At 36.0% G+C, this 12,500-nt stretch overlaps 2 protein-coding genes across 2 annotated transcripts in view; one reads left to right on the forward strand and one right to left on the reverse strand.

Moving 5' to 3' along the window:
• Positions 1-12,500, forward strand: part of clstn2a (calsyntenin 2a) — a 1,097,509-nt gene that overhangs the window by 686,542 nt on the left and 398,467 nt on the right. The window lies entirely within an intron of this gene.
• LOC122361868 (receptor-type tyrosine-protein phosphatase mu-like) overlaps positions 1-12,500 on the reverse strand; it is a 184,828-nt gene that overhangs the window by 46,706 nt on the left and 125,622 nt on the right. The window contains 3 exon segments of the mRNA XM_043262958.1: positions 6,111-6,246; positions 8,311-8,385; positions 8,777-8,813. Of these exon segments, the coding sequence (XP_043118893.1) occupies positions 6,111-6,246; positions 8,311-8,385; positions 8,777-8,813 (248 nt within the window).

The raw sequence follows: 12,500 nt of genomic DNA on the forward strand, positions 1-12,500 counted from the left end.
GTGTGTGTGTGTGTGTGTGTGTGTGTGTGTGTGTGTGTGTGTGTGTGTGTGTGTGTGTGTGTGTGTGTGTGTGTGTGTGTGTGTGTGTGTGTGTGTGTGTGTGTGTGTGTGTGTGTGTGTGTGTCTGTGTGTGGTGTGTGTGTGTGTGTCTGTGTGTGTCTGTGTGTGTGTGTGTGTGTGACTTCTTTTGTGCTGCTAAAAAATAACACCCATCCACTGTCAGTATAAATGAGTGTGTGTGTGTGTGTGTGTGTGTGTGTGAGAGAGAGTGTCTGTGTGTGTGACGCAATCAATTAGGACAGTGTGTGTGTGTGTGTGTGTGTGTGTCCTAATTGATTGCGTCCAGCAGAGGAAAGATGGCACATCGCAGATGAAACTGCTCGGCATGCTGGGAATTGTGTTCTCACACGTTGTAGGCGTTTAACGCGAGCGTCTTCATTAGAGCAGGGAGCAGTGGGGAATTGTGGGATACGTGCTGCGCCTCTGGACTAAACTACAGTTCCACAGAGATCAATGCCACGCGGAAACATGAACCTTTCAGTCCCGCCGCTGAAAACTCAAAAAAGTACGGAAAAGTAAATAAAGGGTCTCACAGTGTAATGCAATTAATGATTGTTTTTACTGTTTGTGGAGGCATACGTTTTATTCATTGTTTGTTTGCTGATATGGTTATTTTTCATGAAATACAAACTAGTTTGATGATAACTGAGATCAAGCAACAGCTTCAACGTTCACTTCTTTACAAAAGTATGATGTGTTTTATATTATTTAGGCACTTGACTAATTTCTTACGCCATGAGAAGACAGTCTAATTTAACATATATATATATATATATATATATATATATATATATATATATATATATATATACTGATATCGTTTATTCCTCAACAGTTCATCAGGCTCTTAATGAAGAAAAACACTGCAGTCGAGTGACTTCTGTTGATTCAATGAGTGGGTTAAGTTATTATTCATTTTTAAATATATAAAAAGTCATTGATTCTGTTCTCAGACACTCACTGTATGTTATAAATTAAAAAAAATAAATAAAATATAAATATTATATTAATAAACGTAAAAAGAAATAACTGAAATAAAAAATAAAATAACTTTAAGTTGAAATACTAAAATTACTAAAGCTAAAATAAACAAAATAGAAAAAAAAAAAACAGAAAATTAAAAAAAATACAAATGACAAAAAAACAAAATTAAAATGGAAAATATGTAAAAAAAAAAAAAAAAAATATGAGAAAAGAAATAGCAGAATTAATTCAAATGCTAAACTCTAAATGTATAACATTGTCCTGGCAGATATTGAAATAAAATATGTTTACGTTTTTATTATTAATACATACATATGTATATTTGTTACAATTATTATTAATATTATAAATATTGCAAAAACATTATTATTAAAACTAAAATGTAAATAAAAAATAACTGAAAGATAAAAAGAAAAACTAAAACAAAAGCGAATAAAACTGACAAAATCACATAAAACAATTAAAATTTGGTTTAAAATGAAGACGTTCTGTCTTAAAAAAGAGCTAAATGAATGACTTTGTGTAGAGCGTCTCTGGTCTGAACAAACACACACACACACACACACACACACACACACACACACACACACACACACACACACACACACACAGCACAGATCGAGCATCCATTAAACACGAGGATGATGCACTTCATTCTAACTCATGCAACAAACAGCCACCATGCAGGAGAACTGGATTAATGATGATGATGATGATGATGATGATGATGATGATGAAGGGTAATTCCAGGTCAGGGAAAAGCAGGTTTCCCTTCCCTGAGCTGGGCAACAGAAAGACAAGGAGGAGTTTCCTCCAGAAAGTGATTCTTCAGTCCAAGCTGTAAATAATCATCATATCAATCACAGACAGGCATTCGAGAATCACATCAATAAGCAGGGGCCGGGTGTGAACGGGATCTGGAGCGGATCCGGATCATGCAGGTCGAGCACAGCATGGCACTAACAGTGTACAAAGGTGTGTTACTTACAGGTAGTAAGTGTAGGACTGATAGGTTCTCCTGCCCAGTGGGTGGTGGTGGTGGAGGTGGTGGAGGGGTTAAGCAGTGGAGGGGGATGGAGATGGAAGGAAAGAAAAAGTAAAAAATATTAATGTCACGAAACGATAGAAAATGAACAGAAGCAGACATGGTGGCATTCGTGAGAGAAAGAGAGAGAGAGCGAGATGAGCCTGAACCCGCCGGACGGATCCATGAAGCGTTTTACTGGAGCTGAACTGGGTTTAGTGAGTCCCAGATCATTACAGACCTTCCTGTCAGAGCCGGGGGACTTTATCAAGATGCATTCCTTGATATAATGTTGAAGGTGTCCGAATAAGTGTGTGTGTGTGTGTGTGTGTGTGTTTGGTTTTGTCTGGGTGCCTAAACGCTACATTTTTTTTTTTTATGATTATTTTTTAAATGTTTTTTTTTTTTTTTTAAAGTCTCTTCTGCTTCACCGCAGTGTTGCATACTGTAAAAAAATACAGTAAAAAAATGTAAATATAATTAGAACTTAATTGAACAGTTTTCTCTGTGAACGTGTGTTAAAGTGTGTTTCCAGCATCATTCCTCCAGTCTTCAGCGTCACGTGATCCTTCAGAAATCAGGATAATATATTGAATTAAAATGGAATATTTTTAATTTACAAAAATACTATATCATTTATATTACTTAATGTATATTAATAACTGCGTTTAATTTAAATTATAGGTATAATTAAAATTCCAAATGAATTCAAATTACAAATTCTATAAGAAAAACTTAATATTAACATAAATATTAATAATTTTGATTTTATATGCTTAATCACAATTTTAATTAAAATTAGAATGATATAATTAAATAAGAATTTTAATTATCATCAGTGTTGCGTGAATATAGTGAATATTTTACATTTGAATCACCAGGATTCACAGATAAAATAGAAAGTTCAAAAGAGCAGCATTTATCTGAAAGAACACTAGAAATGTCTTTACTGTCTCTTCTGATCAATTAAATAATTTGTTTTTTGGAAGCGAATCACGGTTTTCACAAAAATTGTAGCGTTTTCAACCCCGATGATAATAAAGTACATGATTTCTGAGGATCATGTGACACTGAAGACTGGAGGAACGATGCTGAAAATACACAGAAATATTTATATTAGCCTAGAAAATAGTTCTTTTAAGTTGTAATAATATTTCAGTTCTTTACTGTGAACCGCTGCTCAGAGCGGGAGCTTCATAAATACATTCATAAGTCTTTATTAGTAATAAACCCAGCATTAATTCCCCTTCCTGTCGTCATCAGAGGAATATGAGCACCTTTGGACTGGACCTGACCGAGCGAGGAATTAAACACGTTCTAACCTAATTCAGCAAATGAAACCAAACAGATGCGGGAGATTCATTTGATTAAAACCTATTGAACGGGATTCAATGAAAAGGTCTGCGGAGTGATTAACGCTGGTCTCTCCGGGAGACTTTACAGCGGCGCTCCTCCACCTCAGACCAACACAAAAAACAGGGTTTTATAGCATTTCACTTCAATTTACAGTAAGTGAGCAAACGGCCACACATCAGCTGCTTCACAACAACATCCTTCTAGGATTTCTAGGATTTCTTCTGGTGCGCCGCTGGAAAATATTCCTTTTGCAAATCTTTCATCATTTAGTTTAGAGAATAATAATGAAAACTGTATAGATATGTTTTTAAAAAAGACAAAAAACTAATACAAATGACAAAAAAACGCACAACAAAACTGAAAATGAAAAATATTACTTTATATATATGGGTCAAAGATGGAAAAAGTGTTTACTCAAAAAGTGTAATACTGCTTTAAATAGTTGTTTTTCCCCCAAAAATTCAAAGGTTTTTTGTTCAAATTAATTGCAACTTTGTTCTTGTTATGTTTTGTGTGTGTTCTGGGTGTAAGTGTATATTTATAAAACATTTACACGCATTTGTGTTTATTTTCATAAAAACGTTATTTTGCATACAATTACTCATGACTTATGAAAGCACTAATGTGTGTGTGTGTGTGTGTGTGTGTGTGTGTGTGTGTGTGTAGCTACAGTAAAATCTTTATTACAAAATTTGTTAAAAGTTATTGTATTTTTATATAAAAAAAAGGCTAGTAGCTGTCAAATCACAATTCATTTTTTTTTAGGAATATTAGTGTTACATATTTTGCATTCATGAATTTTTTAAATGAATAAATCTGGTACAACTTACGTGGATCTCATTTCTTATTAATGTGTATTTTCCCCGATTAACTCAATAAATGGACATGAAATAGAGAGAAAGCGGTAAACCCTGCAGTAGTTTTAATTACAGATAGAAGCGTCTTAATGTTGTTGTGAAGTTTTCCAGAGATGACGTCGACACACACACACACACACACACACACACACACACACACACACACACACATCCACCTCAGACGCTCAGATAGACGTGCACCGTCTAAAACTCTATACAGTTCATACGCAGTGTTTCTGGGCTGTTTTCTATTCCTCAGAGCAAACAAACAGGAGCGTCTGCTGAGAGTCCCTCTTTATTAGGACATTACAGCGCATTTTAACCAGGCTCATCAACATAATTAGATGAATAATTCAGCGTCGCACAGACAATGCGGATGAAAGGTCAGGTGGAAATCTGGAGGAAAATCTATTATTAATATCTTCAGTTAAACTCCAGACAATCTGATTGGCTCTCTGCGGTTTTCCACAAAAACACAAAGTCCTGATCCGACTGCGGATGAGACCAAAGTTTGGACACATCTGCTCCTTCCTGGTTAATATTAATGTACAGGTTAGAATAATAGAGTTTTTCCCTGTTTCGAATTCTAAGGAATGCATGCATTGAAAACACTCGAACGCGGTTTCAGTCGTTTTAGAGAAAGCATCAGTCAAACCCATATATATAGTATTTATATTTAAAAAGCATTTATTTCTTACTAAGTACGGTTCAGATCTATTAACATATTTACTGGCGTGTTGCTTGAGACTGATATAGAAATGATAATTCAACTTTATTTGCAGTACTGCTTGCGCACAAAGCACTTTTTGAGGTCAAAAATACATTTATGTGATCTTTTAGTAACACTGGCCTTTAAACGAGAGACATTTTCTGTGAAGCTTGCAGTACAAACAAATACATTAAACACATCTTTAGCTGGACTTTAAGTGCGTTAAGTACAAAATTAATTTTGCTTAATTGTTTAGCCTTGTAAGGTATTTATATTATTATGTATTTGTATGTATTATGTCTATGTATTTGCTTTAAAAACATTTAAGTATATTTATTTTTCACTCTGTAATAAATGAAGTTTTAGATTCGTTAGGTGCATCATGGGATGCTTTATTAAACATGTTAACTAAACCTGTTAGGAAAATAATATGCAAAACTAACCAAACCAAAAAATTAAGCAGGCCTAAATTTATGATCGCTTCACATCTTCATTCTCTTCGTAATGTGTGCATTTCAACTGCATATTATAATTTTCATGAATTTTGATTACTTTTACCATAAACTACGTACAAAATACGGCATTTAAAAATTTAATGGCATAGTTTATGATTTGCATTTCTTTATCTGTTTATTCATGCAGAAATCTGCAAAAAACAAAAATACTTGTTCATTTAAAAGGGTTAAAATATGACCAGCTGTGTTAGAACAAGTTATACTCAGTCGCGGTGTATGAGATTTAATCATATGATGAATTATTTGACAGTAGTTGTGTGTTTGAAACGTTCGGATGTTAATAGCACTATTACAGAAATCTGACCAATTACAATAATGCATGGCTGACAAATATCAACAAGCATGGGATTAGGTTTATGTCAAGTGTTTATGTTGAAACTCTGTCATCTGAACGAACAGAAAATTGAAATGCAATTAAAATACATCAAATACATAAATTAAACCTAGATGTGTTTAGAGTGTAATTGTACACGTGTAAGTTTTAAAACGAACTGAGTCACGTGTTTCCAAACTTTGATTATTTGATGCGTCATGCGTCAGTGTAACGGAGTGTGTGTGTGTGTGTGTGTGTGTGTGTGTGTGTGTGTGTGTATTGAGGTTCTTACCGTTTCTTCATGAGCAGCACCACGCCAAGGAAGATGATGACGAAGAGCAGTATTCCCGCGATGACGCCGGCGATCTTCACCGTGTGGTCGGTCTGTTTCTCAGGCTCCACTGCGTTGGGTTTGTGTGTCGCTGCACCTGAGATCAACCAAAGGTCAAAGGTCATACGGAAGGCTGTTTGAGGCGAGACGCTAAACTTTGAGCACTGCTCAGTTCAGGTACTTCCAGCTAATGCTTCCATGTCTTTATTTAGGCCGGTGGAAAAAAAACTAAACAATGAAAAAGTTTTTATCGATCTGCGTCAGTAGATTTCAGTTCAATATATACACTTTAAAAGTTTTTCCTCCACTTCAGCAACACTTACACACACCAAGACTTAGAGGTTCGTTCCTCTCTATATTCTGAAGGTTTTTACTGAAGGGTTTATTCAGATGTCATTCACATTGGTTTTTTTATAACATTTTTCCTAAAAACATGGTAAAAATGCTAATATTTGAAGGAAAATTAGTTTTTCCTCCAGTTCAGGAACACTTACAAATGTCAAATTTTAGAGTTTTATTCCTATCTATATTCTGAAGGTTTCTACCGAGGGGTTTGTCCATAAATCATTCACACTAATTTATACAACAGTTTACTCCCAAAAATGCGGTAAAAATACAAATGTTTAAAGGCAGTGGGGTTTTATCTCCACATCAGCATTACTTACACACACCAGCCTTTAGAGTTTTATTCCAATCTATATCCTAAAGGATTTTACTGAGGGGTTTGTTGATATATATTATTTCCTGATTGATACAACATTTTATTCCTAAAATGTGGTAAAAAATGCACGTCAGCGGCACTTACATACACCAAAACCTTTTACTGAGGTGTTTGTTGATATATCATTCAGCATGCTATTCCTAAAAATAACTTTCTGTCTGTTTTTTGGATTTATGGATAAAATGAGAAATGCAAAATCTCATTAGTAAAAGCCTAATATGTCAGCAAAACCAAAGAAGAATTTTGAGCCTGGCTTTATCCAGTGTTCAGATTTTTGTTTGTGCATATTTGATTAGATAATTCAAACATTTAATTGTTATCTATTTCTTGTAAAATTGAAAGTGTGCACTAATCCAATAAAAAAAGCGGCAGATACAGTATAGATATAAAAAATATACAGAATACTGATGACATCACTTCTGAGGAAAGGGGCCAGAATCTTTAGTTAAATAATGAAATACAGCCGTACTTCATTCAGGATTCTTTCTCTTTGTTTGTCAGTGAATGTTTTTGTCTCTGCGGCTGAATCTGAAGAACTATTGGGTCTGTTTTAACCTTGAATATAACACACAGCCCAATAAACGCAGCTCTGATAAGGACAGATAGCGTTTGTGATGACAAATGAGAGATGTTTAACTTAATACAATGAAAAACCTCTCAAACAATGAGTGAAGATTTCTTTTTTCGTTTTTTCTTACTAAAAGAGGAGGGTCATTTGGTTATTAGTGCTAGAAAGAAAATAACTTCATTTTACAACATCTAGAATTTTAATTTGTTTAACTTAAAATATGAAAATAACTAAAACTGTAGACATAAAAAATAGACAAAAACATTCTTATATTAAAAAATTATGCATCAAAAATACTAAACATTAACAAAAAAAAGATGTAAAATGATTAATTTATTTTAATTATTTTAATATATTAATAAAAGTAGCGCTATCAAGCATTTAATTGCAATTAATCACATTCACAATAAAAGATATTCTTTACATAATATATGTGAGTGTACTGTGTATGTTTATTATCTATATATAAATACATAAATATATAATTAAGAAAAATATTTAAAAATGTATTTATATATAACGTATATATTTATATAATGAAAATCAATGTATTTTATATATATATTGTATATGTTTATATTTGTGTACACATATACTCAGTACACACATATATATTACACACACATATATGTATATACACACACACACACACACACACACACACACACACACACATACATACAAAAAAATTGGATGCAGTTATCAACTATCAACAATAATATCAACGATAATAAATACTAAAATAACATTGACCCTAGAGAGAATCTGATTGGTTGATGATGTCATCAGTGTCTCTGCTAAGACTGTTAGAGACTCACACACACACACACACACACACACACACACGCGCAGGGAGTGAGTGAGTTTCTGACCTGTTAGCTGATTGTCTCCAGCGGCCGGAGCGATGCGAACATAAGGAGTGGTGAGCTGCGTCACCAAGATAGCAGCTGCAAGAACAAGATCCACACGCATGCAGAAAGAAGAGATAGAAACAGTGTGTGTGTGTGTGTGTGAGAGAGAGAGAGAGAGAGAGAGAGAGAGAGAGAGAGAAGGGAAGAAAACAAGCAGTTACTGAAACCCTGCACAACAGACACTCAAAAGCAGAACATGCAGATCTTTAGACACTCTTGTTTTTTAATCCTGGGTCATCACGTCTCGTCTCACACTCTTACTTTAACCTAGGTTAGTAATTAACCCTGGGTTAATGTTCTTATTTGCATATTTACAAGATTAATCTCATTGAGTGGCATTTAAGAAACTAATCACTAACAGCATCTAGCGAGTCTGTGATTGCATGCGTTGTGTTCAGTGTCTGTCTGTGCAGGTCAGAACACCCACCTTTGGTAGCGACACGGACACAGTCGATTTTCGTTTCCTGAAAAACAAAATATGAAACAACTGAATGAATCAACAGAACAAATAATTATTTACGTTGACCAACACGTGCTGTTTAAATGTGCTTAAGAAATAAATATCGATTGATTGATTGATTGATTGATTGATTGATACACAGTGATGTTCATCATGCTCCTGAAACTTCTAAAACTTCTATATTCAAAGAATTATATTCTTAATTGAGTTCATATTATTTTATGCGCTCATTGCTTAATTGTGTAAATGACTTTCTCATTGACAGGACATTGTGATGATATGTTTTTACTACTGTAAATGTTTCACTAATGTAAATGTTTATTAAAGTATTAATTATAATGCCGTTATCATCATCGTCATTAATATTCAATTTTATTTTAACGAATGAATGGGATTGTGATGTTGACTGATGACGTTTCGGTGGCTCCAGTGATTTCTACAGGAGTAAATAACGCTTTTCTCTTGTCAGCAGAATGAAAACAGTCCAGTAACTGGTTCTGCTGCTGCATGACTCCAGTGATGTATATGCTGATATATTTTCTATGCCTGCTAAGCAGCTGTGGCATTAAAAGTGCATTTCAGCCTGAATGCTGTATGCGAGCGTTCAGTACGAGCACCTGGAGCACGACTCGCTTTAGCGACTGTAATCAAACTAACGTCTGACATCAGTCTTCAGCTACACAAACACCAACAACAAAGCACTGTGTTCTGCTTTATTACTGCTGTTCTTTTTAATATGCTGACTGCTGTGCTCTCTAGTTCTGTCAGTTTATCAAAGCCGGCATACTGTTATCGCACATAAACAGCGTTTCAAAAGACAGAAGCTCTTGCTAGTGCTTTCAAACTACATCTGTTAAAATTACCACCATCTAAACAGCCCTGCAACCACCTAGAAATACAGTAGTAACCGCTCAGAACACTTTGGCAATGCCCTAGCAACCACTAGAACCTGTGCAACAGTCAAACAATCTCCTGACAACTGCCCAGTAACCATCAATAACAACCTAACAACCCCCTAACAACCACCACAACCTATGCAACAGTCTAGCACCCATCCAGAAAAACCTAGCACACCCTAACAACCACAGAAAGTGTGCTACAGCTTAACAGTTTCCTGACAACTGCCCAGTAACCATCAATAACAACCTAACAACCCCCTAACAACCACCACAACCTATGCAACAGTCTAGCACCCATCCAGAAAAACCTAGCACACCCTAACAACCACAGAAAGTGTGCTACAGCTTAACAGTTTCCTGACTACTGCCCAGTAACCATCAAGAACAACCTAGCAACCCCCTAACAACCACCACAAGCTGTGCGACAGTCTAGCACCCATCCAGAACAATCAGGCAATACCCTAGCAACCACAGGATCTATGCAACTGCCTAACAATGCCTTAGCAACTCCCTGGTACCCATCATGAACAACCTAGAAACCTAGCAACCACCAAATATGTGCAACAATCTAGCAATGCTCTAACAAAACCCTAGCACCTATCCAGAACAGCCTAGCAACACCCTAGCAACCACATAACCTGTGCAACAATCTAGCAATGCTCTAACAAAACCCTAGCACATATCCAGAACAGCCTAGCAACAGCCTAGCAACATCATAGCAACGACAAAACATGCGCAACAATCTAGCAATGCCCTAACAACACCCTAGCACTTATCCAGAACAGCCTAGCAACACCCTAGCAACCATAAAACAGGCACAACAATCTAGCAATGCCCTAACAACAGCCTAGCACTTATCCAGAACAGCCTAGCAACACCCTAGCAACCATAAAACATGCGCAACAATCTAGCAATGCCCTAACAACAGCCTAGCACTTATCCAGAACAGCCTAGCAACACCCTAGAAACCACAGAACCTGTGCAGCAATCTAGCAATTTCCTAAAAATATCTAAAAATGCATGACAAAATGACTATAAATTTACTTGAGTTGAAGAGTTGTTTCCATAGCCTGTGTTTTTTCTGAAGGGCAGATTTGTTCACTTTATGGTGCTAGTTTTATATGCTTTAACTGGAAAATGAGACACAAAAAATTGACAACAGCCCTGAATATCTTCTGATCTTCAGCTTGTCTTACACTGTACGGTGGCATTTAAACACACACCAGCACCACCAGCCGTCCATTAGAGCCTGAGAACGACCTTTGACCTGCTGAACGACACTCACGGCAACATAAACAAACGCTCGTCCTGCTATTATAAAGAAAAGCAAACACAAATGTGCATTTAGCAGCACATCCTGACGGCGCTGAAAGGCCTGTTTAATGAATTACAGCTCTTGAATAGACAGACACCAGGGCCGTCTTGGTAAGTGCCTGTCCGCATCCATCAGGGAGGCTAAAACACAGATCCTCAGTCAATTAGGACATCAATTACAGCCGCCAGCTCTTCCTCGGCCTTTTACAGCAGCACCACTGTCAATCTGAGCAGTGTGATTTCTTTAAAAGCACAGCGAGAGGCGGGAGAGAGGTCATCCGATGCTAGATTCACTTTTACTTCTTATTTGAACTGAAATGTGTTTGCAGCTTGCGGACAGCAGCACCCGATAAAAGACTTTAAATCCTGATAAATGATAACCCCTTTGTCAAATCAAGCCCTTCTCAGATTCTTTGCTGTTCTGTGTTTATATGTTTTTGGAGGGAATGCACCCCGATCTATCTACTGTAATGTGTTTATAAATCCTTCCTGATTTATTACTTGAACATTTTTTGAACCTTTGCAATCACCTTTACTAATAATGCACTATGTAGCAAGTTCTGCGGTCTTGTTTTCTAGTACAAATATCTAAAAACTGTTGAATCAAGATGCATTTATGTGACAGGAAAAATTACTTTAAATTTGTTTTAAAAACGCTTCATTTTTTTTTTTCTAAAAATAAATAAATGTATTAGATTTAGATTAAAGTAAACAAAAATATCTGCCAATAGGAAAAAAAAAATCTTAATTCAAAGGCAAAACTATATTTATTTTTCTTAGCCCATTGGCAGATATTTTTTGGGAGGAAACACATTTTTTCTTTTCTTTTTTCACAGTATCATAGACAGGGCTCAAGCCAGGATCAGGCCATTCTTCAATTAGGACATTTAATTCATTTTTATAAACATGCCTCACTGGTAAATATCTTAAGATGTTTTAAGATCAGTCTGTGTTTCTTTCAGTTGAAACAGCTCAGACTTGTTTGTGAAATCGGGGTAAGGTTTTTTTTTTAAAGTAAATACATCTTGATTCTAAAATGTTTCGATATTTATAGTAGAGAACTACACAAAAACATTAAGTACGGTGATCATTTTGTTGTTGTGCACCCTGCGGAAGCAAGGGGCGGGGTCAGCAGAGCTCATTAGCATTTAAAGCGACATGCACCGTTTTTGTCAGGACAAAGAGCATTTTTTTACACTACCATTCAGAAATTTTAACCAAAGAATGTGATATACTTTTCATGAAGACCCTAAAGAATGAAACATGGCGTCATAGGCATCCGGTGACCCCTTTAAGTCAAAGCGAGACACTCAGAAGCACTTGGAGAATGGTTGCTCTTATACTCGGAGTGTTTTCTGAGCGGCACCGGTTCCCCGGCGGCCTCTTCCGTGTGTTTCTGAGACGTGGGTCGAGGTCGAGGCGTCCGGAGGGACTCTCTTCACCTCCGCTCTCTTTCTTACCCACAATTACCTTCCTCA

This window comes from Puntigrus tetrazona, chromosome 2, assembly GCF_018831695.1.
Source record: "Puntigrus tetrazona isolate hp1 chromosome 2, ASM1883169v1, whole genome shotgun sequence".
NCBI lineage: Eukaryota > Metazoa > Chordata > Actinopteri > Cypriniformes > Cyprinidae > Puntigrus > Puntigrus tetrazona.